Here is a 26,239-nt window from a genome sequence, read left to right as displayed (position 1 = left end):
CGCTCTCAAGTAATACAGTACATTGTGAGTGGCATAAAAATTATGAAATATTTGATATCTAGCAAAGCCATTCGACCCAAGGAGCATACTGTTTGATCGTCCTAATTAACGTACATCCTTCATTACTCGCCCAAACTCCACATTGTAAAATACGCGATTGCGTTGGCCAGATACCTCTCATTTTCAGTCTTCAGGCTCCGAGAGTAGAGCGCGTGAGATGAGACTTATGCATCGGTCTCGGTAGGTTCGGCAGAGGGATCAGCCGCAGAGCTTGAGCGACCAAGGCTCGATGGCGTTGGTGGTTCATTGGATCCCTGGCTAGCCGAGAGGTCGCTGAGCTGCTTTTCTATTTCGATGTTAGCATCTAGATAGGCAGCAAATCATCATCAGCCATCTTACGTAAGTCATGTATGCGATGCTTCAGCATCTGATTCTCTCTTGTGAGCATCTGCGCCTCTGCTTGGTAAAAGGCACTTTCGTCACGTCCGCCCAAAGCCCAGTCGCCGCTCTCGGCGCTGATCGAAGTAGATCGCAGTCTTGGAGATGCGCCGCGGCTGGGTGTTCTGGATCGGCGATGGAGGTCGGCGCGGGCCATGTCAAGAGACGGTCGGTGATGGTACACGGGCGAGCGAGGATACGATCCAACTGGCGGGGTCGGCAGAGCTCCCTGCGAGACGGGTGGCGCCGTGCGATCGGATACGGCACTGCTGTCCTCGGCAGATGCGCCATGGCTGTGGGTTGGGTTGCTAGCTTGGAGTCGCTGAAGCTCGAGCTGTTGCTGACGGATCATCTGAAGCAGGCGATTCTGGAGGGCAGAAAATCAGCAAAGGTCAAGGACATGACAACGCAGGCTTTGCTTACCACATGAGCCTCTTGTTCTGCCTCGAGCTCTTGGTGCAGCTCTCCGAGGCTCGGGGCTCTGTGATGTTGCGGGATGCCGTGTTCGGAGACCATCTCGCCGGGGGCAGGGACAGCGGGATCGTTCAGTTGCAGGTTCATCAGGACGTTAGATCGACGCCTGCCTGCATTGGAGGATGACCGGTGGGCGCGGGTGAGCGAGCTCGTCGAAGAGCCTGTGGGTGCTTGGTCAGTGTTATCGCGGTTGCCAATGTAGTAGAGTGGGCGGCAGCAGTGGCTTACGTGGAGAGAGCTCTCGATTGAGGCCGGCATTGACTGTAGCAGCAGCTTGCAGGGAGGTGGCCGAGGGTCCGCGGGGCGAGCCAGTTGGAGATGCCGACCGCGGGAGAGCTGATGAGTCCGTCTGCGAAGCCATCGCTGAAGAATGCCGTGGATATGACGCGTGGCGTGATGTTGGTCGGGTCGTTCGGGCGTGTCGTTTGCTACCTGGGTATCAGGTGGTGGGGTTGTGCTTGTTGCTGCGTCAGATGGTTGTCGTGGGACGTTTCGATGAATGAATGGCAATCTCACTGCTTAAATCAATCAGGAGAAATCGGGGCGGATAAACACGGACATGACGTGGAAAGTCGTAACGTCGCACATCAAAGGAAAATCAACATGTTGTCGGGAGCAAGTCACCAGATCCGACGTCAACGGCGGGGCACTGCCTACTGCAGTCTGTGGCGGAGCGGAGCTTCTGGGAGGCTGGAGCTTGACTGCTTGACCCTGCGCCAGCCGCTGCTTCTCCACCAACGTTGGCCGCGTGCAACGGTCGCGATTCAGACTATAAACTTTATTTTATCAGCCGCACGTAGCAAGAATGGTTGCTTTAATCGGCTGTGCTGATGGCTACGTATGAACTTGCACGAAGCAAGCGCCACCTTCTCAACTCTACGTACCGTACTTACGAGCTGTCTTGTAACATATAAAGAAAATGCGAACAATGGGTGCGGCTCTTGACATCTTTGGAAGACAGAGAGCTACATGCGAATTAGCCGATATAAATGTTACCCATGTCACTGAATAACATTCAGGGAATGATTGCAATTTTTGCTCTCTGAGCTACCATGAGCTCTCGTCGGGGTAGCATCCTAGCTGCAAGTGCCTCGCTCCAGTCAATCGATCTCCTTGGACTTGCGCAGAGTACCTTGGGCAGAAATAGAGGAGAAGAGAGTCTTGCATACTCAGTGCCGCGGTCATGTCGCTTTGCAGAGGAAAATCGGGCTTCCTGAGCTGCGACTAGTAAAAGTGCACAGTGATGCCGACAGTTGTAATCCGGTATGCTTACATTCCTTTCGATGCATTCCATGGCCTTTTTCACAAGCGCAGATGCTTGAGCACCGCTCCAATAGACACGCCAGTGTTAAGTAACCCCTTGTGCAATGTAAGAGCCATGGCTCAGAGCCGGTTAGACTCTGCCTTGGCCGCAGTCTTGGCAATGCAGTTGGAGGGAAGTCGTGGGGTTTAAAATGAGTAGGTTCAATGGTTGAAGAGACGTCTTTACTTTACAACTTGGCTAGCGCAACTACGATTTTAATCCTACAGTCAGCTTCGCGATTACTGCTCATGGTCCGAAAAAAAAGACGACCATGAAAGAAAGACCTCTGCCAATGTAACAATAGCTAATCAGTCAACCCAGCAGCCATGCATGACAACTGGCAGTTGTAGTACACGGGACACTCCTCGTGTAACCAAGGAAGGGATTATAAGCCCTCGCATTGCATAAAAGCGCAGCCTGCGACACGCTCATGTATATGCTATGACTTTTCCTACCTGAAAAGCTAATCGCGGCTTCTCGCCCGCGGCATTGGTCACCAACTTGTTGAGAAGAGAGGACAAGCACAGGCGTTCTTGGGGGGGCCGGGCTCGCTGCAATGGAAACAAAGGGCCCGAGAGCCGATGACAGGCGACAACCTTGTCTGCAGCGGGGGAGGCGCTCTTACCAAGCAAGGCAAACATGCCAAAAAAAGCATCCCACGAGGCCAAATGCACTCGACATGGCTCTCTTGCACGAGTAATGGTGATGCAAACGGCTACAGACGGGATGGGATGAAACTTGGGTGGGCTTTGCAAGGCGGAGGTGGGTAGCCTTGTGCAACGGCGAACGATGCGATGATTGGGGGGCAGGGAAAATAGTCCGACGCCGCCGAGTTTGAGAGAGATTGCAAAACCTGTAAACTGACAAAGGCGCAAAATTGTCGCCGGGCAGAAGGGAGAGTCCAGACGGACAGAGGTGGCTAGCTGCAGCCCACGAGGGACGAGAGACAAGATGCCACATTGGCCACCTTCTCAGAGCTGCATGAATGGGCCTTCTTCTCCAACTGAGCCATCCCAACTAGGGGTGTCCCTGGAGGTAATTCATGTCGACTCGTGATCAGACTGTGGACGTGCATCTGCCGTTGGGGTGCAGAACGCGCGTGTCTGGTCTATGTGCAGGGCCGCTCGGCGCACAGACATACTCTATTACTGCAGGTCGGCAGGCTACCTGGGACGGGCAGACGAGGCCGGCCCGGTCATCAGCCGAGCACACGGGAAAGAGCTGGATTGCATAGATTTAGCTAATAAAGCATGTTGCAATAATCGCGGAGCGGGGGGCGGTCCAAGTTCGTCTCTTAAAGCGCCGAGTTGCGCAACACAGCGATTGGTGAAGATGTTGATAACGCAAGATAGTGTGAGCGATTCGTGAGATTTGGTGACAGAAACATGAATTGACTGAGCCAGAGTTGTTACATAGTTGGCTTCTCGTCTTGGCACCCCCAGACGCTGACCAAGTGGACAGAACGTTTTGGGGTATGATATCGAGACTCCCCGTTCACCGTGATCGCCTGTTCTGTGGAGGACAAGGCATAGGAAAGTGTTTCATCGTCAGTTGGCAAGCCCAAGGTGGTCAGGCACGCACAGCTCCCGTCTCGACAGCAGCGCACGCAAAGAAGACAGGAAGCGTTGCAGTTCTGAAACACATCTCTTGCCGGTGAGTCTCCTGGACTCCAGTGAGAACGGGTGCTGACCCCTGTAGAGGCGACCTGAGCGCAATGGAGCTCAAAGGTAAAAAGCCACTGCAGCGATAATTATTCATGGCATGTCAACATGTGTGGTCGGAAATGACAGTTGATAGCTACATGGCCAGCTTCTCGCGTCCCAAATATAGAATCCTTGTTCGCAAAATATGGTAATACTGTTGGAGTTTTATAGCGAGCAAGTACGGAGTACTCCGTACGCTGAATGGCGCTCAAGCCAATGCGGTCCACCTAGCATACAACCGAGGACCGGCGTGTCGGTACTTGACAGGGGCTGTTCAGCAAAGATTGAAACAAGGAGACGAGATTTCAATATGATCGGTCAAGATCGATTTCGGGTTGCGAGGTGCGAAAACCTGCGCGAAGCAACATGTAAGCGCAGATTTGGTGGGCGAGATTTGTCGGAGACGGGCATGGGCATGAGTGGGCACAACTCTGGATGATTAGTTTTTGGGTCAGTTCGCCGCGGGAGTAGCCAGAGGATTGACTCGTAAGATCCCCAACTGTGGCGCCAAGAGCTTTGGAGGCTAGCAGCGCAAGTGCGAGAATTGGTGCGAATGAAGCATTTTGACTCGAACCAGGCTCTCGTATGGGGCAAGCTTGATCGCAAACAAAAAAGAGCTGCCGGTCAGGTATGTTCCGTAGTGGGCAAAGCTGTCCTATGTGAGCCAAGAGGACGGAGTAGAAGGTTTGTGATAAGAGGCTTGTAAGAGCCGGCAGAGCAGCACAGACTATAGATTGTCGAATGACGAAGTCAAGATGCGGAGAGCTTCGGTAATGGGCCGAGTAGCGACTTCGTATATCGCCTGTCCACAGTACACATCCAGGATTTATTATTACACATGAGGAAAATACGTGTGCGCGAGACTAGCTTCGTAGAGTGGTGCAGTTGGGGCATCTGCGGAGAAGGACGACAGAACATGGGCTCGCAGTTAAAGTCCGGCAATACGAAGCGGTGCTGCACAGTGTGAGCGGGCGGGCCGGATAGAAAGCCACAACTGGATAAGGAGAGTTGCGATACTAGTTTTCTTGTGTGGTTGCTTTCAAAGTTGTAAAGAAGATGACGATGGCTGGTACGGAGAGTTTGCATGGGGAGCTGGACCGTTGCACTCCAGACGAAAAGCTGGAGAGCTGCATGCATCAGCGTCCAAGGTCTCTGGTCCCGTGTTCTTCCTCCTTCCAGCCGCCCCAGAGGATGCATCGCGATGGGCAGCGACGCGTCGCATCCAGGAAGACTGGAGCAGGCTGGTGAAAATTGCTCTCTCGGCAAAGAGGACAATGGGGGCATTGGAGTCGGTTTTTGGTCTAGCGCCATGTGACGAGTGGTGATGGAGCGGAGCCGGCGGACGCCTCCGGAAGAGGGGCCCGGAGTTGACTTGAGCAGGGCCGCGAACGCGCTGGGGGGAAGGATTTGCGCTTGAATCCCTGTACATTTTTTTTTTAGTGCGTTGATAGGAAGAAAAAAAACGGTGCTAGTCATCTTTGCCGGGGGCAGGCAAAACGCAAATGAGAATGAGAATGATGTAAAGTGAGCAGTTGTCGAACAGGAGAGAGAGAGAAAGAGAGAAATGGAGAGCAAACGAGCGAGAGAGGAGATACGCACAATCAAGACGCGACGTCGGGAAGGGCTGCGAGGGAGGCGGAGGCAACGCGTGCAGCGGGCACTAAGGCAGGTACGGCACTGGTACATACGGTCGGCGGTGCAAGCACAAAACATGCACCGGCACATTTGGCACATATGATGTGTGCCAGTACGGATGACTACCAGCACCAGTACGGATGGGCACCGCACATATGCACCCCGTATGGATACGTACGACAGTGCGGGCCAAGGACAAGTAATACTCATCTAACCTCTACTGGCAACAATGCGCTGCTGGTAAATTGTAATGCATGCAGCAGCGAGACATGCACTCCTTGGGCCCGTTACCGTACTGATATGCAGGTGCAGGTTCAGGTTCGGCGTCGACACGCTCGTTTGTCTGTGCCGCCGCGCACTGCTTGTGTAGAGATCCGGGCTGTGCATTCCCTCGTCAACGAACGCCTTTACTCAGTATTGCAAAACCGAGCAAGTAGTTTGAACAAGGCCGTTGGCCTGGACTCACTGCGCCTTGCCAGTATTCTCAACCACTGACACTGGTACCAGTACGGATACTCAGTACCAATAGTCGATGAGTATCCCTGCTGGTAGTCATGCCACACCAAGCTGCTGGGTCCTAAATAATAACAAGTTAGGCCCTCCCTCGCGGCATCGGCCACGCTCTCGCTGCAATCGCCCGCTGTGACAGCACTTCCATCGGCCATGTCCCTAGGTTGTCCCCTGTCTCTGCCCCTCCCTGTCCCTGTACCTGCCCCTGCCCCTGCCCGACCACAGTGGTCGCAGACCCCTGCAACGACTGCGCATGGGCTTCAGGGCTTGACGGCTTCAAGCCTTCCAACGCAGGCGCATGGCAGCCCATTTCATGTTAATCTCATCCCATTATCGTTGGACCGTTTAATTACACACTGCCACCCTTTGCTTTTCGCGTCAATTAAATTGCCAATTCTTTTTTTTTTTTTTTTTTTTTCGTCGTTTTTCGTGACAGTGTACTTTTTTACTTTTTTCTAATCGCGGTCCGTTCAAGGACACCGTGGTCGCATGTGCAGCCTTGTCTGACAATGACACCAGACACATGGCACCCTTTTTGTCTGACGCCGAATCCTGGCACCACGACGCAAAGTTTCGGTGCATGCCCTTTTCCCTTTGCAGTGCAAAACTGGAGCATTTCCTTTGTCCTTTTGGGCAATTGTTCTCGACTGGATGCCCTCCCCACCGCTCTCCGCCGAGGTTGTCGGGCAAGGTTCGCGGCAGGTTCCTCGGCGTCGATCCGTGTTCAAGGCACCCCAGGAACAGCTACCTACCAGTACTGGTAATACCGTAATCAGACACAGGCACAAGGTGCGCCTTTCCAGCGCTGTAAGCCCCTAATAAACGCCCTTTTTCTAGGGGCCAACTAGTGGGGCCAGCTCACAGCCTACCCATAGGTACCTGCCTACCATCTTGCCATAATAAATCCTACGGGACACTGGTAGCAGGTCCTCAGTACAACTCCCAGCCCACTCCGGCCAGCACCACAAACACCATCACCACCAACATCCAAGCCTCGTCGCCCATCATCATGCCACCCACACGCCCGTCACATCCATCCGCGCCATTCTATCCACCTTATCCACCCGCAAAACTTTGATCCACGATTGCCCAGGTCCTCGCACGCCCCCGAGCCCCCTCCTCCGCCCCATCGACCACTAGCTCGTGGACTCATGGCCCAACTAACCCTATCCTGGTCGCCCTGGTTGACTGTTACGCGTTGTTGCTCGCCCGTTCGCTTGCTCCTCCTCCTGGTTCCTGCTAGTTACCACTGACCAGTATGCTAGCTCCCAGAACGCCAACTCGCCCATCGCCCGTTGCCCGCCGCATTCCCCATTGTCCTGCGCGACCCTCGCCGAATCTTATTTACACCCTGCCGCCTCCATGTATCATATGCTCTCTGCTTTTCTGTCGTACTCTCGTCAATCTGCTCCTCGACGTGTCACACTCTTTTTCTCATCCTACTCTTCCTCCTCATCCTCGTCATCCTCCAACACGGCGCCCTTGACAGCCTCGCAGCCTCTCACGATTATACTCCATATCTGTCCCGTCGTCCTGCGCTCTCACATGACGCCGCTCTCTTCTGCCAATTGATATACTGGCCAACTAATTAATTCTCCGCCTCTTTCTTGCATGCCCACTTCAAATTGCGGTCTTGCTCGCATTGTTTTGCCGTCATCACCTCGACCCTCGCCTATATTTGAGTCATTGTCTTAAACCTCGACCCATCACCCTCCACTCGCCCGGCTTCGCCCTGACACCTGGCTCTTTGCTTACCTGCCCTGCCATGGTTGCAACGGTCAACAACCGAACCCTCGCTCATTGTTGTGCTTGCGCCGCCTCTGCATTCATAGCCGGCGATTTTGCTCCTTTTCACCAACATTAGACTTCCTTCTAATCAGCAAGCTTCGCATACGCACATCCGTCTTCTACCATGCCTCCCGACGAGGCCGCCGCCGGCACCGAAACACGCGGGCCTTCGCATTATCTTTCTCTGAGGTCTCGCCGCTCCAATCGCTACCTGGCCGATGCTCTCAAGCAGCCGGCCCAGAAGGAGGAGCCTCCTCTGCCACAGCTGCAGTATGCGCCCCAACCGTTGTTACAGTCACTACAGCAGCCGCTCGCCCCCAAATCATCCAAGCGAAGCCTTCGTCACATATTCAGCCGCTCAAAGCTGAGCAAGGACAAGGCCGAACCCTCAGCAACTACCCAGAACGCCCCAAAGTCAGACTTGCGCACACCCCATACCGCTTCGACAGACAACGGCAATGCTTCGAACGTCCACGCCCCTCCTTTACCAGAACCAGCACGTAACTTGTCCGCCGCTGCAAAGAGGGCATCTTCCGTCCCAAGAGCCCGATCTCTTCGGCGCCAAAGCCACGCTGTAAATCCCGCAGTGCCTGGCCGCAAGGCCTCCATCCAGGAGAATACATCCCACGAGTCGCTTGCTGCTTGGGAAATGCCACAGCTTTTCAAGGCATTCCCGCAAACTATTCGTCAGGCGACCCTACCTGCCGTTACCATGTCGACAGAAATGGTTTTGCGGCTTCACGAAAGGAATATCTCGGCCGCTCTTGCAGCTGAGCAGCTGACCATGGAGGAGCGCAACCCGAAAGAAAAGACCAAGAAGAAGCACGGCAAGAACCCATCTCTGTCTAACCTGCAATGGACCACCAAAATTTATCTCTTGACTACTTCAGGACATCTACTACAATATTCTGGTGCAGGCAATTATGATCGCTTACCTGAAAAAGTCCTCAAGCTGAGCCACACTTCTGCTGCCTTCGTTACGGACTCCATTCCTGGACAGCACTGGGTACTCCAAGTCTCTTCATCCACGGAACTAAATGCAGTCAACCCCGTCAACGAAACAAAGTCAATCCTATCCAAGCTGTCAATTCTCGCAGGAGAGAAGCGCGAAACTGCCAACATCTTGATGGTATTCGAGAGCCCCGGTGACTTGGACAGCTGGATGGCTACTCTTCGCGGCGAAATCGAGAAGCTCGGTGGTAAGCGCAAGTTGTCCGAAACCGGCGTACCTGAACGTCCTGCTGCTCCGAGACAAGCACCCAGAGCCATTGTCGTCCGAGACTTGATGCGCTTCTCCTCTACGAACCCCAGCCGCCGAGGAAGCAGCAGCGACTGCGACTTGACACTGAGAGTCGGCGACTTTCACCACAGCAGAGAGCAGAGCCTCGACGAGGTCTCGACGACCAACAGCGTCGTGTCCCAGGACGGCAGGCAGCTCGATAACTTGCGGGACAGTAACGGGAATCGTCTTTCCTTTGCTTCTGCTGATAGGCGAACTGCGGTAACGTCTGCTGCCTCTTCCCCAGAGCGCTCTCCGATCGCCGATGCCTTTCCTCGTGACTCTACCGAAACCTGTGATTCGTTCGAATATTCTCACGGCTCAAAGAAAGCTGATGCTAAGCTTCGCCCCAATGCATCTGTCATTGCCAGCCGACGCTCCACCATGCAGAATGCCGGTCTGTTCATTGACGTCAGCGCTGACCATCGCAACTCCCAATCAGAAGATCCTTTCCTGCCCATGCCAAATGAGGCCTTGGAGTCTCCCACGGGGCTCGTTGCCCCCAATTTCAGCGTACCACAGTCATCAACCCGACGATTTTCTCATGTTCGCATCAACTCTTCCAACTCGCAGTCTCCCCCTTCACCAAACACCGTCACCTTTGCTTCGCGTTCTCTTCGATCAAAACCCCCCCCCGCATTGCGATCCTCGCGACCTCTCTCCATGGTTGCCGACCACCAATCACCCAGACCCGAGCTGCCCGTCCGGCCACCCACTGCCGACGGCACCAGCCGCCAAGGGCTGTCTCCCGTCAAAGAGCAGGCCAGAGAGCAGCGCCAGCGCCATCCTCGACGACACAGCCCCCGCAGCTCTGCGGACGTCAAATCTGACATGACCTCTCCCCGCTCTAGCTTGGCCAGCAGCGACCTTATCACATCGCCCTCGCCCAGTTACCGAATCAGCCCGCGCCGAGCCCGACCTCCACTTGCCGGCATGCGCAGGAACAGCCCGGATTTTGATATGCGGGCCATCCGCGCCTCAAAGCGTCTTTCTACCGTGGCCCATGAACCACTGACTCTGCCAATCTCTACTTGGAACCGAAACATATCTCGTCGCCAATCAACCATGGGATCAATTCCTTCTGAGCCGCCTGCACCACAGCAGGAAACGAGACGAGCCAGCCTAAACACCGGCTTCACCGCGCTGGGACACCGCCGACATTCGTCTTCGGATGAACATCGGCCAGCCTCGGTTCTACCGCCCATGCCGCCACCACCTGCTGGTCCTCTCCCCGCGCTGCCAGATGCCGCCACTACCCCGAAGACGGACAAGGAACGAGCTGTTCTGAATCGCCGGAGCATGCCACATATGATGCCCCCTCCAGTCCCCCCACCACTGCGAGAGCTGCCCCCTCTCCCCCCAACTGCATCCCTGCGGGTGTAATGTGAAATTACCACACTACTAGACCAAGACCGTCACCGGACCCAAATCTTTACATTCCAAGAATCTGTTGTCTTATTATCGCATCATCGTTGCTATCATACGAATCCCCAACAGTATCGTATGCTGGTGCCGGCACCAGCATATTTAGAAACGAGCTATACAACCAACTCGGCCGTTTCTTGATGCGCTCACGATCTTTCATGACTTTGAAAGCCTTTTCCTTATCTGTGTCTAGCCTGAATGGCAAGAACTACGCTCTTTCCCCTTTCTACCATTAATGACGCCCTACCCTGGCATATATCGGGATAGTGGAATGACATGTTATGAGTCTTTGTACTATTTGTTTTATTTTGGATATTAGTTGGTCCTGGAAAATTTCACCTCCAGCGCGGTGTTGCATGAAGCAGAAGCGCAATATGGATGGCGGCGGAAGATGAACAGAGCATGAATAAAACTTGTTACAAATACACATCTTATTACAACGAAGCACTCGCCGTGCGTATAACTTGGCGGGCCGAATGAGGTGCTGAGCATCGCTGCCTCTGCGTATCAGGAGCCTTCAGCACCTGCCAAGAGGGGACAAACTTTCTGCACGAAGTCAACCGTATGTGTCGAAAGCCTTCTTTTTTGGGGGCAGTAAGAGCAGATTGGCAGTGTCAGGAACGGAGATGTTTACAAGATGACGTATTGTTTTCTTTTACTGTTATTCCGTGTCTCATCGCGATGAGGGCTGTCTCTGAATCCCCCCAACCTTGCCTATTTAGGTTAATCACAGTTGACTTCTAACCAAGGCCGCTCACAGCCCAGACCTTGTCCAACAACACGTAGGTGGTTTCACTTGTACTTCATTAGTGGCTGAAGAATTGTAGGATCCTAAAGTCGGCGACGTCTTTCTCCGGCAAAGGTCCTTTGTTACTGCGAGACTGTGTGCATTGGTGATGCAAGCGCTGTGGCGTCTCTCAGCGTTACTCAAGAGCAAGATTGGCAAGCTATGTACTATTCCAAGCGCCCACCCGATGTCTAGACGCCGTTAAGATGCTTTGCCGTGAAGGCGTCCTCAAAGTCGGTCTTGCCCAGCGCAACAACCTCTTTCTGCAGGATATTGTACGCTGCTACCGCTTTCCTTCGCATCGTTTGTGTTGGATCATCAATGCCCTCGAGTGAAATTGACTCTGTTTTATCATTGCGCCTCATAAACGAATCCCGAAAAAAAAAAAAAAGAACAAGGAAAAAAATAGTGACAACAACAAATCATGCATTCTCTATGGAAAGATCTGACGTCATGGCGACTCCCACCTCACCGCGCAGTGCCAGCGGGGAAAACTGGACATACCTGTTGCCGCCAGGCCCTTGTAGCGCTGGAAGAGTTCACGGCCGAGTAGTTTGTCCGCCAACTACTTTGGGCTGCGGTTGTGCAAAAGAGCAAGCCAACAGCTGCTTTGATGCCCTGGCGTCAGTCGATCCCTAGCCTCTGAACGCCCGCCACAGCCAACGACCCAAGACCACACGAGCCATGAGCGAGACAAGGTGAAGGCCAGAATGCAGCCCGACCAGAGAAGGATGCCCAGCGCAGGGTGTCTGTCTCTGGGAGGGCGAAACCCGCGTTCGCCCCTCTGCTGCCACATTGCACACGACGCTAGATCTGCGGGCTTACAGCGACTTGCCTGTTTGGGCTTCCTGCGTTAAAGCCGACGGGAGCTAGCCACCTGCCAATGGAAGCCAATCTAAACTGATTAGGTCAATATGGATGGTGCGAGAGGACCAACGTCGCATTGTGAGAGGGACAGACTGGAGGAACTTATGTTCTAGCTAGATGGGAACAATGCAACAGCAGAGTGTACATCGTTTGTGTCTCTCCCCGCTTTGCCCGTCTGCTGCTCTCCTGACAGTAGTGTACGACTTGTTTTTCTCCCTCAATCATCTTGTCTTGCTGATATCAACTTTGAGATATGCGTTGTGCTGCACCGCGTCTTGATTCAAGTAGAGCCATGTCGCTGTCGAAAGCCCTTGCCGTCATCTTTGCGGCCACCGCTGCGGCGGCGGACATGGCCTGCCCCGGGCCGGCGCCCAACTCCAGCCCGCGCACGGCCAACGGCGTCTCGTGGAAGGTTCTCACCAACCAGATCAGCCAGCCCCGGCAGCTTGTGCAAGACACCCTGGGCAACATCCTCATGGCCGAGGGCAAGGGGCTTCGGCGCCTCGAGCTTGACCGCGCAGAGGGCATGGATCTCTGCGTCAAGAGCAGCACCCAGTTTGTAGTCGATGAGACGGTACGCTTTCGCCGATTTACATATCCACCCTCAGAATTCACATCCTGCGAAATTTTCTGTTCTTACTGATGAGTCGATATTAGTTGAACCACGGCATCGCCCTCACAGCCGACGGCAAGACCCTCTTTGCGTCGTCGTCCACAGACGTCTACGCTTACACGTACGACGCCGCCACGGGCGTGGCCGGGCCGGCGCGCAACGTCATCACGGGCATGAACCAGACGGGCCACGTCACGCGCACGCTGTACATTCCGCCCGAGAACCCGGACCTGCTGCTCGTCACGCGCGGCTCCAACGACAACGTGGACCCCGGCACCGCGGACATTGGATCCGGCCGCAGCCAGCTGCGCGTGTTCCACGTCGCGGACCTCGTCAACGGCAAGCACGCCGTGGACTACACGGAAGGCGACGTGATGGGCTGGGGCCTGCGCAACAGCGTGGGCATGGGTCAGGACCCTACCACGGGAAACATTGTGAGTTTTGACCTGGCCGAGCGTCGCTTGCCGTGTGACATGTTCCGAAGGAGCACAAACTGACATGCGAGGACCTAGTGGTCGGTGGAAAACTCCCTGGACGACATGAAGCGTCTCGGCGACGACATCCACAACAGCAACCCCGGCGAGGAGATGAACTTTCACGGACGCCCCAACGACACGGCCGGCTACCACTACGGCCGCAACTTTGGCTACCCGGGCTGCCTGTCCATGTTTGACACGGCGAGCGTCAAGGACTACGCCGGCGGCACGCGCGAGCCGACCGTCGGCGCGCAGTTCATGGGCGACCACCAGCCGCAGTACTCGGACCTGTGGTGCCGGCGGCACGCGACGCCGCCGCGCATCACGTTTGGCTCGCACCTGGCGCCGCTGGACGTCAAGTTTCTGCACGACGGCAGCGCGGCGCTGATTGCGTTCCACGGAAGCTGGTGAGTCTATACATGTCCCCCTTGCGACCTTGCGCCCGCCTCGTCTCCCTCTCTGACTGGACAAAATCGCAGGAACCGCCAGCCGCCCAACGGCTACCGCCTCAGCCGCGTCTCGTTTGCCAACGGCAACCCCGTCAAGCGCTCGCACGAGGGCGACGCCGAGGAGATGCTCATGTGGAACTCGGACAACTCCGACTGCGAGAAGCACTGCTTCCGCCCGGCGGGCCTGCTGCTCGACAGGCAGGGCCGGCTGTTTATGACGAGCGACGCCACGGGCGAGCTGTTCCTCGTGATGGGCGCGCAGAACAAGGGCGTCAAGGCGAATCCGTAAATGACGCTGCAACGCGGCTCAGGCCCATGGAGATTAATTATAGCAAGAATGGAAGCCCAAAACAATATCAGTTGCACTTTTGTTGCGTTGGTGTGGAAGATGATGAGATGTCAGCGAGCTGTGTGGAAAAGGAGCATTGCTGGGACGTCTGCAGGCCCATTGGAATCAGTTACGATGCAGTTTTCCACTGCCTCGTCACGAAATTGCCGAAAATGTCATGCTCATGAGTCCTCTCGCATAAAAAAAAAACGCTAATATGTACCTCGATAATCGCTATATGCATCAAACTTGATCAAGACTCTTGGTATCTCAAGATCTTGTGTCCCCATGCTGCTTCCATCTCCTCATTTCCTCAGCTTCAAAACTTGTCCTGGTCGGCATTTTGCATCAGCATATTCGACTCGGGCTTGTACTTTTTCGACAGCAGGTTGACATTGTACTCGACATCCAGCGTGGCGCCGTTGGGCTCGTCCCTGACGGGCTCGAACTGCAGCAGCAGGTCGTCCTTGACCGCGCACGCCGTGTCGGTCTCGAGGTACGGGTCGTCGCTGGGGTAGAGCTGGGCGGTGACGCCAATGTAGTCGTCGTGGGTGACCATCATGTGGATGTGCGCGGGGCGCCAGGGGTGGCGGCCCATGATGCGGAGCAGCTCCGCCGAGGGGCCCGAGGTGTCGATGGCGTACTCGGTCGGCTTGAGGCAGTAGAACCAGAAGCGGCCGTCGGCGTCGGTGCGGAACTTGCCGCGGAGGTTGTGGCGCGACTGGTTCTCCGGGTCGTGGGCGTCGTACTTGCCGTTGGTGCTGGCCTGCCACATGTCAAAGACGGCGTTGGGGATGCCGAGACCCGTCTCGACGTCGCGCACGACGCCGTGGAAGCGCGTCAGCTGCCCGTCGGGGGGCATGTCCTGGACGACGCTGGCGCCGAGGGCGCGGAAGGGCGTGTCGGGCGACCAAAAGGGCCCGAGGATGGAGGATGAGGTGGGCGCCTTGCCGTCGGCGGACTCGACCTTGTGGTTGATTTCATCGACGAGGCTGCGAGGGTGTCAGCGGGACATGGCTCGTTTTGCATGGGGGAGGCCGGGGGGGGGGGGGGAATGGGACAAGGCTTACGATTCGATGCCGAGAATGTCGCAGAGACGCCACGTCTCGTTGCGGTTCTTCTTGTAGGCCTGGCCGAGCGAGTTGACGTAGTTGACGCCAATGATCCACTCTTCCTGCTTGAGCTCGACCTCGCGGCAAAAGTCGTGCATGTGGCGGATGAGGGAGGTGAGAATCTCGCGGTGGCGCGGCTGGGTCTCGGGGCTCATGAGGTTGATGACATGGTCGGTAAAGTTGGGGTCAAACTTGTGCTTTGTTTCCTCGTGTACGCCGTTGGTGCCATTGGTGCCGTTTGTGCCGTTTGTGCCGTTTGTGGCATGGACACCATTGGTGCCATTGGTGCCGATGCTAGCCATGTTGGCAATGTTGTGTGAGTGTGTAATATGGAGTAGAAGGCGGGCAGATGGATGGAGCAAAAGTATCTGGGGTATTTGAATGGTGTCTGAATGAGAAGAGAAGAGAATAAAAGTTGGAGAGCGACAGAAAAAGAAACAAGGCAGTAGCAAGTGGTGGCAAAGCTATTTTAAATAACAAAGGGCCTGGAAAAAGGCATTGCCGGGAACAGAAGCCGGGATCGAAGCCGGGGAAAGTGGAGGCCGCGGGGCCGTGGATCACGGCCAGCGGGAGCGGCAATTCAGTCGGTCTTGGGCTGGCTGTACCAGCAGAGGCCACTAGAGGGCCGGATAATGTCATGGCACTTGTCAGATTTGGTGCTAAATCTCGGGGTTGGCCACGGGATTTTTCTTTTGCCAGCCGCCCGCCTACAATGCGCCAACGAATAACCAAGATTGCTGAGTTGGGCTAGCGGACGGCAACAATGGTCGGGCGTGTTACACACCTTCCGCTGCAGGGCTTACTATTTTTTTTTTCTTTCTTGGTGTCGCTTCGGACAGCATGTGATTTCACTTCTAGTCTTTACTCGGTGCCAGAACAACAAAGTCGTGAGCCTGTTGACAGACAGCCAGCGAGCCCCGCCTATGTACCTACACCATGACGTGCCTACGTAGCATGCTGGCCACTAATAAAGACGGCGTCCGCCTCGGAATGCATCTCTGTCATGTGCTCGATCCTCGATGCCGACTAGCTCCAGAGCAAGGCGAAAGACCCTTTGCCTCTTTTGGCCATCGACTCGGACTGAGCGCCGTGTGTAGGTACAACAGATCTGTTGTCCAGTTATTATGGGAAAAGATGAAGAGATGAGCATACTTTCATTTCATGTACAAACGCTTCCTATAGTCGATATAAAACGCCAAGAAAAAAGATGGAAAATACAAACAACAACGGCTGTCCATGTACAAGGCGAATAGCCGATTTCCTGCCCACATTCGCTCGTATCATTATACCAATCGTGACACTGTACGATAAAACTTCTCGCACGTAGATACGCAACATTCGAGGGTCGACGCAATCATTAGAGTCAAAAAATAAGAAGAAGAAAAAACCCGACTCTCCAAAGTAGGGGCGAGGACCCTCAGCCGCGACTATACCGTCTGCTGTCGCGCCTCGACTCGCTCCTGCGCGACGAGCGTCTCGGCGGCGAGTGCTCCTCAATCACCACCACCTCATCCTCTGACAGGTCCGTCTCCGTCGTCGCATCGTCGCGGACCACGCGCGGCGGCGGGTGCCCGCCATGTCTCGTCGTCGTCTGCGAGACGCGCACGCCCGGCATCATGGCCGGCGGCACCGGCATCTGCACCGGCGGCGGCCTCCTGCTGCTGCTGGGCCGCGACGCCGCGGCAGCAGCACGCTGCGCGGTGCGCACCTCGTACATTTCCGTGTCGGTGCGGCTGCGACGGCTGCGGCGGCTGCGCGGGTGGTTGTGCCGCCGGCTGCTCTTGTGCCGGTGGCGCTCCTCGTCCTCGACGACGACGGTGCGCCGCGACGACGACGACCACGGCAGGAAGACGGGCGCCCAGCCGGTGCACGAGTACAGCAGCGCGAGGATCAGGAGAAAGGCCCCGACGGAGCCGAGCACGATGCCGGCGACGGTGCCGGGCGGCGGGGACGAGTCCTGCTCCTTGTAGGTCGTCGGGATGGCCTGGAAGCCGTCGGTGCTCTGCGGCGCGCGGGCCGCGAGGGGGTCGGCGGGTGTCACGTTGAGGACGGTCGGTGTGGCTGCGGAGCTTTCGGGTGGTGAGGATGGCGGTGGTTGTGCAAATGTCGCAACGTGCGGTACTGTCCCGCGCAGAAGCGGCAACGCAGGCATTGCAGCGATATATTTGTCGCCAGAGCGACACAAGGCCCAACGACGGCTGCTTTTTTTTTGCTGGCGCTGATGGAAAGCAGGTTGGAAATGCGACGCCTGTTTTTTGTCTCTCGCGAGCGTTTGCGCCCGGATGGACTCGAGCAATGATGTAGATCGGTATCCAATTCCCACAGAGCCCGTCTCGTCGCGGCGTCGCAGGAAATCAATTCGTGTCTAATCAACAACACAGAGCTGAAGAAGCAAAGCAATCAATTCATATGTCTCTTGGTTTGCGGTATTCGGCGCGGCGCGAGAGGAGAAATCGTGGCTGGCGCAAAGCACATCAAGCGTTCGTGTCGCCGGCGGCGGGGGGGTGTGTGAGGGTACAGGTATACACGCTTGCGATTATCCAGCGCGTCACTGAGAGTAAACAACTAACGATAGAAAGAATAAAAAAAAAAACGACCGAGAAAGAAGACGCAGATTTCTTGATGGTTTTTTTTTGTCTTGGGTCAATATGATGCAAAAGATGAAAAAAAGATTGCGTTGTTACAAGGAAGCAGCCCACGCCTGCATAAAGTGCGCTGCCCCTCCCCCTCCCCCCCTGCCTGCGACTCGGCAAATGGGCGTTCGAGTTCACGTTTTGATCCAGCCCAGCCACCTGCTTTTTCGGCGCGAATCGCATAGGGAATCCCAGCCACCGCGTGCGCGATACTCAATGAAATGCATGAGGCGATTGGGAAATACTAGCATCATGGATAAGAAGACTAAAAAAAAAAAAGGTCAAGTGGGCGCGAAAGAACAAAAAAAAAAAAAAAAAAAAAAAAAAGGGAAGAAAATCCACGGTTCACAACAGCTGTCACTGTGGGTAGATGGCGCACGATGCACGTCTGTCTTACATTCACATGCAGCTAACCTTGCACCCACCAACTAGCTCTAGCTGGCCAGCTGCCAGTTGCCAGTCTACCATCTCCCCTTGCACCACTGTAAGGGGTCACCTTTTCTTTCCTTCTTTTTTTTCTCCTTCTTTCCTTTACGGCCAGAAACGTCTGCTCAGATTCGTCTTCAGACTGTTAATGAGCCACAGCGGCGAAAGGAGAAAAATCCAGGACGCGGAAAAGACAACGGCTTCCCACACAGTTCATCATGTCTTCAATCAAAATAATGATTCAAGGTGGATATTCGTATTTCCGTGTAGACTTTTCTATAAAAAAACATTCATGGTATATACAGATGCATTTCTCATCAAATAGACGCACATCTAGTCTTGCACAAAAGTAGCACTTTTGTCAGCGACCAAGGCTCTCTCTCGGCCGCGCAACAATCCCTCTTGTCCCGAGTCCGATTTGGCCGCGAGACGGAAGACAGCAGTATAGCTGACAAGCAGCATGGGCACAAACGAAAACTCCTATTTTCAATTGAGGCGCTATTACATAGAGATACCCCCTCCAGACCCAGCGCCGTTGTTGCCGTTGCTGCCGTTGTTGCCGTTGTTATTATTGCCCGCGTTTGGCTGCCCGCCAAAGAAGAACGTGTCGAAAGGATTGATATGCCCGCCCTCGCTAAAGTCATTATGCATGCCTTCCCAGTTGATCCCGAACCCGAGATCCAGCTGTGCCTGATCCACCGACGAAAAGTCCCCATTTGGTGTGGCTCCCAGTGTCTGGAGAAACTCCATCGTCTGACTATCGGGATAGTCCATGGAACCCTGCATGCCAAACTGTTGGCCCATGAACGTGTTGTTGCCTCCATGTGTGGTCATCCTGCGAGTCAACGGGGGCGAATGAACGAGGGGGTCAATCGAGCTGCCGTCCTGGCTGATGGAGCCATCCGCCGGGCTGGGTCCGCTGTGTCTCCGTGTCTCCGACATGAGCGTGTCACTGTCAAAAGTTTTCGACGTGCCCAGTGGCGGTGTGTTCTGCGCCGAAGTCTCGCCAGCTGCAGATATTCCCGGGGAGGATACGTTATCTCCCATTGCCAGGTCAAACTGGTAGCCCTGGCTTTCTGAAGCCTGAGCCCGGTGCCGCGAAGTAGGCTTCATGGACGTAACGTCGGGCACAGGAGCTGTGACCCAGGTTGTCGTCTCTCTGCGCTGCCGGCGTGGCCGGGGGTTTGTAGTGCCAAAGCCGCCGTTTGAGCTTGCCATCTTAATTGTCGCCTTCGCTGTTCGATCGAATGCGTCTCTGCATGTTTCTGCCGGCGGGCACTTGTCAATCATGTCGGTAAAGACAGACTTGGCTGCTAGAACGGTGAAGTCCACCTCATCCATCGACAGGCGACTCCGTACCAACGGTGAATGCCAAATAGCGTACAAATATGAAATGCCGGCCATAAACAGGTGGTGCGTTGACAAATATGTGTAGCTAACAAGTCCACTGAGATGGAGTTGCCTGTATATGCGCAGGATCTTTTGTCCTGCTTCCGCTACCTTGAGATAGATGCGGTCCTCGTCTTCTCGGAGCTCTGCAGTAAATGCGGTTGGGCTGTTGACCTCGTTTGACGTGTTGTATTCGCCTTCAAACATGGCTGGGACGCTCAAGCTCTGTCTGTATAGCATGATGATAGCTTGCCAGTAGTTGAGCTCGAGGAATTCCGTTGAGAAGGCAACCCCAGTTTCTTGCCTCGTTGGCGCTGATGACTTCCAATGGTAGAGACGTTTGTCAATATCGCTCCTCCAAGACCGGAACGAATCGAACTTGACGAGGAAAGGCGAGGGAATGTGATTGCGCATCTCAGGGTAGCAAGGTACCTGATTGCCTTGACGTGCAAGTTGAGCTTGGTTGTATTGGAGAACTTGCAAGATCTCCGATTGTAGCATTCGTAGTCGAAAATAGTGATGGGCAACATGTTTGTAGCTCGGCCGTTCGTCGTCTACTGGAGGGTCGACAAAGCCCGTCGGAGTAACGTAGTCGTCGTCCAATACGGACGGAAGCTCAGTAGTGATAACTTGGTCGCTGACACCAAATGGTCGCCCGACACACGTGCTTACCAATCGATCAAACGAATAGGTGCACCACCACAAGCGTCGCCTCATATCTCGCACATATTGTCTCCGCCCTCGCTCCCGGGCGCTTGAATCTTGTTCGCCAGCTGGGTCTTCTGGCCCCGAGTTTTCTGCTTCTCCTCCCTCTTCGTAATGCAAGCCCAGATCAACAGCAAGACGCACGGCTACGCCAGTGATGTACCTATACTTCGTTAGCGGCGGCGCAGAACTAAAATTTCAACAGACTTACCACAGGCCAGGAGGAACTGGGCGAAGAAGCGCAAAGTTGGCTAGTAAGAGTACAGCCTGCAAAACTTCGAGGCCGCCTCCACTGAAGCTCAGACAGGATTCCAGGTGCACAATAGCGCTTGCATGATACTCTTCAGGCTCGCACTGACCCTTTCCTTGCTGAGAGCCGATTTTGGCTGTGCCAGATGCCTCTGTCTTGACAGGTTCTCCCACAATGACACCGCAACCAATTGCGAATACCATGTTCAGCATATAGAGCTCCCGGGAGGCCAGAGATTCGGGCGAGCTGGCGTAGGCTTGCTCAAACATCTGCATAAACTCGCCTCTATGAAGGATGGGAATTTGCGGGTTTGCATGCTCGAAGTAGAGGGTTACGAGTCTCATTCCAACCTCACGAGGCGGAAAAGGCGCTGGTTGAATGGTTGGTCTTGCGTGAAGGCCAAAGAAGGAATCGCGCATCGAGGTACCGGCGCCTCCCCCTGCTCGCTCGGTAGGGCCGTGTTGATCTGATACGGAATATTGGACAGCGGCGAAAACAACTCTGGCAAACGAAACCCCGGATGCCGAAGCAAGAGATTTTGGCTTTGAAGTTCCAACCAAATTCATCATCGCTGGACTCTGCCCTTCTTTTTTCGCCGCCAAAGATTCGGTTCGCGCGCTATTTAGAACCTGGCCCGAAGCGCCTCCATTGGCGGAGCCCGAATCTCGCGGGACTGTGTCGGCGCTCGGGCGGGAGCAGAGCTCCAGATTCTCAGCAGGTGGATATGGAACACTATTCGAAGAGAGCAGCTTTTCAAGCTGTTCTACTCGAGTTTCGAGATAAAATACATAGCTAAGAAAGGGATCAGTAGCTAGACGCGAAATTGGCGTTCAGACACATACCTGCGCGGGATCTCCTTTTTGGTAATGGGGTCGTAGCCAACGCATGCTACACCGGCTTTGGCGCAGCTGGCGCAACTGGGAAGTTTCTGGTCGCAGCGATTTTTGCGCAAACGGCATCTGTTGCAGGCGCTCACATTGCGAAAGTTGCTGCTTTGCGATGGCTTGCCTCCAGTGAGCGGTCCATTCGTCACAGCTTCTGGTATCGCCTCTGGACTGATTTGATTGCTTGGGGAGCCATTTTCTGAGGATGTCTTCCGTTGGCGTTTGCTGGTGGGCTGCGAGCTCGGAGAGGGCGCCACATGCGCAGGCATATTAGCGGAGCGATAAGTATTTATCGCTAGGCACTGGTTGGCTGGTAGTCGGCGAGGACGATATCAGGACTGAAAGAAAGTTAGAAATCTCGGTTTCCGAGCCCAACATGTCTGCCCGAGGGGATAAAATGCGTCGAGCGATTGAGGTTGAGTTGCGTACTAATTGATTAAACGTTGTTGTCTGGCAAAAACGGCATCAACCCATTCTCCAGTGGCCAAAGACGGGCCGTCGTTGATTGTTGAAGGTAGACCAGTCAATAACCAGGCATTTAGCACCATGCGACCAACAAAGAACTTGCGCAGATGCGGAGGGCGAGGGTGCGCCGGAGAGCGCAAAGACACCTTTGGCGCGGCGTCGTTGGAGGGCAATTTAGCCGGTGTGACTGCTGGTGAGGAGCCTGAGCAGTCTCGGCTCGGTGCTGGAACAAAGCACGGGGTATATGGCGAAACCTATTGGTGCCACGGTGTGCGCTTGGGTACAGTCGTAGGAGCGGGAGTCGAGCGAGAAGATGCGAAAGGAACAAGTAACTCGGCGACAGATGAAAAGTGTGGGAAAGAGACGGGCTGACGAGCGCGGTATTGGCAGAGACTCGGCAGCCGTACGGTGGCCGTCCTGGGTCTGGTAGCCTACTGTTAGGGTGGTGGAGATAATGGAAGACATGGATCGGGACACAATGCTGATAGAAGAAGCGGAGCCGGACGGAGCGCCGTCGAGTCCCCGCATCCAGACCAAGCAGCGGCCGTCGAGCGTTGGCGGGGATGGAATCTGCAGCGTCTCGTGCTCATGTCATGTCTGAGCCTTTTCGGCATCTCTCTCGACTGGCTGTAGGCGTGTTGCAATGCATCCTCTGGACCGCTGCAGCGGCACAAACTGGCCGTCTTGGTGAAGGTCGAGAAACCGGCAGAAGCCCACTGAAGCTGAGGCCGTGATTGCCCCAAATTTGCCCCAAAGTGCTCCAAGTGCCCCCCAGGATGCCCCAGCCTGCAGCAAGCCATGCAGCAGACTAGCGCCTCCAGCCCACCAATCCGTAGCGCCGCAATTGGGGTGTTGCTGGCCCTCTCCAGCGTGTTTCGGTCGCCTAGCGCAGCCACGTCCTGTCATCGTGAAGAAGGGTCCGCGGCACCCGGCAGAAAGCTGTTTGAGGCAGCTCGTCGTGCATGCGGACGGCTGGTCGCGGTGGTCCTGCGAGGGTGATGATGATGTTGGTGGGAGGTTTCGGTGCAGCAAACGGGCTGCCTACAGTGCGCAATTGAGCTGTCCTCACCTTATTAGCCAAGCCTAGGCACCTCGCAGGTGTTTTGTTTGTTGCCAGCTGGCGACTGCCTTGGACGCACGACGCCGCAGCTGGCAGCTGCCAGCGAGTCAGTTTGGCATCATCCATGCATCTCCGTCTCTCAGTACCAACATTACAACAGGGCCAACCAACGAATTGTCGATGCGCCCAACCCCAACTCTCTCGTGCAATTTGCCAAGACTAATCATCTGTTTTATGCGGTCATGATTTGCACGACACTCCTTGAAGGCCTCCGACATTATCCGCCAGGATAGCTTGCCGTCGTGTGAATCGCTGGGCGACGACATGTTGACTCGATGAGAATACGTAAAACGGCGTGTCGGCTGCGCCCATCGCAGCCCAGCTGACCAGCCCGTCCCCCGCGATGAGAAATCGACATTCCCAAAAGGCTAGCTTGGCACCCAGGGCCAGCTAAGCCTCGGATTGGCTTCCTCAAATTTCCGAATGCCTGTCCGCCAGGCCAAGGGTCCAACTTTAGCAACACTCGCCACTGTCGCCAGCCACAAATCACCCAGAATGCACGTCTTTTACGCCGATGTTTTGTTACTAGTAATCTCCTCTGGCACCGCCATGTCAAGGAAAGGTCCTCGTGGCGTTCTCCGCACGCTAGGCAGCCCTTGCAACTCGCTGCAGCCACATTTTTGTAGACTTGTGGTAAAGATCAGCGGCCGCACGCGTTCGAGAAGCCGCCGCGCATGTCACTGTCGCTAGACAAGTCGGACCTACCAGTGGGTTGCCCCTTCAATTCGCCCAGCCCCACGACAATGCGATAATCGGACAACTATTACCGCTGTATGCGGGGGACTTTGGGCAGCAAGTTGGCCTGCATTGCATCGCTTTGGACAATGCACCTAACTCGGGTCAATTGCGAGAGCTCCTCCCTCCCCGCAATCGATCTGGTTCAGACCTTGTAGCTCAGGCGGCGGCGGGAACACTCAAAATTCAAGTTTTGCATGAACAGTTTAAATTTCTCGCGGCGCCGCCACTTTAGGCGCCAGCGAACGTAAAGAAATGCTGCCGCCATTTAAAGGAAATGCCAAACGTAAAAAGTCACCTACACTTCGAGATGTGATACCTTTGGATGCTTTCTCCTTCACGATGTGCGAGAACTCCGATGCCGGCACTTGCAGAAATTGTAGCCAATAGCAAGGTCATCAGATTCTTTACGCCCATAAATATATAAAGCTGGACCAACACAGTGATTGTACCTGGGTCTCGCGATGCCTCAAAATTTGACTATGTAAGTGGCCAAAGAAAGAAAACGCGGGAGTCTTCGCACAGTCCAAGGGATTGGCGCTCTTGCATCTGGAGAGCTTCGACTTCTACGGCTCACTTCTACTGCGTAGTGCAAAGTGTTTGATGTATTCTTGTGAAAACTTTTGCGGTGACAAGTGTCGGTGTCCCTGTATATTGGAGTCGAGATACATGCAGCACATGCCTTTGGCTTCGCCCAAATACTTTCCTTGATGAATGACAGGTGGCAAATCCATATTCCATATTCTTTGACGCTCAAAGTTTGAGCTCAATCGCTAAAAATATATGTAGTGGCTGATACTAAATTGAGGATAAGCTGAGTGGCGGCTTGAATATCGATCAAGGTTCGTAACAATGAACAGCCATGAATCTATGTCGGTGCATCCAGACTTTCAGCCAAAAAGCTAGACGTCTGTCCACAAAACTGTATTGCCTCTCAAAGAAGCAATGAATAGACCTGTCCTGAGTACTCGAATATAAATATACGTCCTCCCCCTCGAGTTTCTGCACATTCCTGTTTTCATGCCACACACAGAACCAGCCCTCGACTAGCCTTTGAACAACCAAAGATCAAGGCTTTTCCTACCAAAATAACAACTGACAATCAAAGGCAAAACATCAAACACTCTCAAACGTCGGCATTATTATTCAATATAAAGTGTCCAAGTCCTACTCGGCTAACTTGGTCGTTGACTGACTCAATCACGCACAACCAACACGAAATGCACCAAAGCCTCTTCCCAGGAAGACACACAGCAAACGCTGCACACTTAAACAAGAACAAAAAAAAACCTTGCGCACACAATAAAAACAGCAAAAAGACAACCAACAGAATGGGGTGCTGCATGTCCAAGACCAAGAACTCTCAAGAGCCAGCGCTCAACGCTCGTCCACCTCAAACTGTTCCGACTCGCCGTCGCGTTCGTCAGGGCTCTCAGTCGTTCCACGCTGAAACTTGGGACACTGCTCAAAGATTCTCTACAGAACTCACTCCTGGCTATCACGGCCCACACAGTTGTACGCTGACCATCTCTACCTATTACTTCAACAACGCAGGCGACGCCTTTGACGAGAAAGGCAAAAGCGTGGGCCGGTCTGGACTGCTCTCGGCGCCATGCATGTGGGCTTACTAAGTCACAAATTTGGCTGCGAGAAGTCTATGCATAGCGCGAAAAGAGAGCGAATACAAGGGCAAAGAAGGAAATGAGATTCCCATCTAAGCACTAGGTGGCCAACACACATATATACACACATATACGCACGCACGCATATACACACATATATACGCATATATATACACACACACATATACGCGCACACACACACACACACACACACAGACATACACACACACACACAGACATACATTCACACATATAGCCAGACACATATACACGCACGTATACACACGCGCAGATACACACACATTCAAAGGCATGGCCACACATATACACACACATATATATATACACACGCGCGCGCGCGCATACACACACACACACACACACACACACACACACACACACACACACATTCACATCCGCACACACACACACGCATATATATACACACACATATATATAAACACATACATATATGCATATATATACGCGCATACACGCACACACACGCACACACACGCGCGCATACACGCAGAAAAGTCGCAAAAGCAACGCGAAGACAAAATTCCAAAGAGGGCAAGGAAGGGAGGCTAAAATAGCCATCATTCGCGCCATAACTAGGCTCAGGATACTGGGAATGGCAGGGATTGGGAGTGAAATGGCCATCATTAGCGCCATGACTAGGGCTCTCAGGATAATGGGAACGGCACGGAATGGGGAGTGAAATGGCCATCATTCGGGCCATCATTGAGGCCATCATTGAGATTCTCGGGATAATGGGAGGGCAAGGAATGGGAGTAAATTGGCTATCATTGGGGCTATTACT

At 54.4% G+C, this 26,239-nt stretch overlaps 8 protein-coding genes across 9 annotated transcripts; 3 read left to right on the top strand and 5 right to left on the bottom strand.

Annotated features, from left to right (window-relative positions):
- Positions 1-224: 224 nt before the first annotated feature.
- On the bottom strand, positions 225-1,273 carry LMH87_006235 (uncharacterized protein; the record flags this gene model as incomplete). The annotated part of the gene is made up of 4 exons (XM_056204090.1): positions 225-346; positions 400-805; positions 862-1,073; positions 1,141-1,273. The coding sequence occupies 4 exons, from the start codon at positions 1,271-1,273 to the stop codon at positions 225-227; spliced, it is 873 nt and encodes a 290-aa protein (XP_056059481.1).
- Positions 1,274-3,547: 2,274 nt separating this feature from the next.
- LMH87_006234 (uncharacterized protein) lies at positions 3,548-3,946 on the top strand (the record flags this gene model as incomplete). Of its 2 annotated transcripts, none has more annotated exons than XM_056204089.1 (4): positions 3,548-3,568; positions 3,619-3,687; positions 3,767-3,868; positions 3,914-3,946. In XM_056204089.1, the coding sequence occupies 4 exons, from the start codon at positions 3,548-3,550 to the stop codon at positions 3,944-3,946; spliced, it is 225 nt and encodes a 74-aa protein (XP_056059479.1). The 2 variants fall into 2 exon arrangements, with proteins under 2 accessions (XP_056059479.1, XP_056059480.1); XM_056204088.1 differs by having other exon boundaries at positions 3,916-3,924.
- Positions 3,947-7,975: 4,029 nt separating this feature from the next.
- LMH87_006233 (uncharacterized protein) lies at positions 7,976-10,513 on the top strand (the record flags this gene model as incomplete). Its single annotated transcript, XM_056204087.1, has 1 exon — positions 7,976-10,513. One exon carries the CDS (start codon positions 7,976-7,978, stop codon positions 10,511-10,513), a length of 2,538 nt encoding a protein of 845 aa, XP_056059478.1.
- Positions 10,514-12,462: 1,949 nt separating this feature from the next.
- Positions 12,463-14,036, top strand: LMH87_006232 (uncharacterized protein; the record flags this gene model as incomplete). Its single annotated transcript, XM_056204086.1, has 4 exons — positions 12,463-12,783; positions 12,867-13,256; positions 13,335-13,705; positions 13,778-14,036. The coding sequence occupies 4 exons, from the start codon at positions 12,463-12,465 to the stop codon at positions 14,034-14,036; spliced, it is 1,341 nt and encodes a 446-aa protein (XP_056059477.1).
- Positions 14,037-14,394: 358 nt separating this feature from the next.
- Positions 14,395-15,489, bottom strand: LMH87_006231 (uncharacterized protein; the record flags this gene model as incomplete). The annotated part of the gene is made up of 2 exons (XM_056204084.1): positions 14,395-15,067; positions 15,146-15,489. The coding sequence occupies 2 exons, from the start codon at positions 15,487-15,489 to the stop codon at positions 14,395-14,397; spliced, it is 1,017 nt and encodes a 338-aa protein (XP_056059476.1).
- Positions 15,490-16,604: 1,115 nt separating this feature from the next.
- LMH87_006230 (uncharacterized protein) lies at positions 16,605-17,339 on the bottom strand (the record flags this gene model as incomplete). Its single annotated transcript, XM_056204083.1, has 1 exon — positions 16,605-17,339. One exon carries the CDS (start codon positions 17,337-17,339, stop codon positions 16,605-16,607), a length of 735 nt encoding a protein of 244 aa, XP_056059475.1.
- A 1,408-nt stretch (positions 17,340-18,747) lies between these two features.
- Positions 18,748-21,616, bottom strand: LMH87_006229 (uncharacterized protein; the record flags this gene model as incomplete). Its single annotated transcript, XM_056204082.1, has 4 exons — positions 18,748-20,503; positions 20,552-21,382; positions 21,433-21,507; positions 21,567-21,616. The coding sequence occupies 4 exons, from the start codon at positions 21,614-21,616 to the stop codon at positions 18,748-18,750; spliced, it is 2,712 nt and encodes a 903-aa protein (XP_056059474.1).
- A 153-nt stretch (positions 21,617-21,769) lies between these two features.
- LMH87_006228 (uncharacterized protein) lies at positions 21,770-22,404 on the bottom strand (the record flags this gene model as incomplete). The annotated part of the gene is made up of 3 exons (XM_056204081.1): positions 21,770-21,812; positions 21,904-22,162; positions 22,347-22,404. 3 exons carry the CDS (start codon positions 22,402-22,404, stop codon positions 21,770-21,772), a joined length of 360 nt encoding a protein of 119 aa, XP_056059473.1.
- Positions 22,405-26,239: the final 3,835 nt, after the last annotated feature.

Source organism: Akanthomyces muscarius, chromosome 1 (assembly GCF_028009165.1).
Source record: "Akanthomyces muscarius strain Ve6 chromosome 1, whole genome shotgun sequence".
In the NCBI taxonomy this organism is placed as follows: Eukaryota; Fungi; Ascomycota; class Sordariomycetes; order Hypocreales; family Cordycipitaceae; genus Akanthomyces; species Akanthomyces muscarius.
This window is presented reverse-complemented; position numbering and strand designations above follow the sequence as displayed.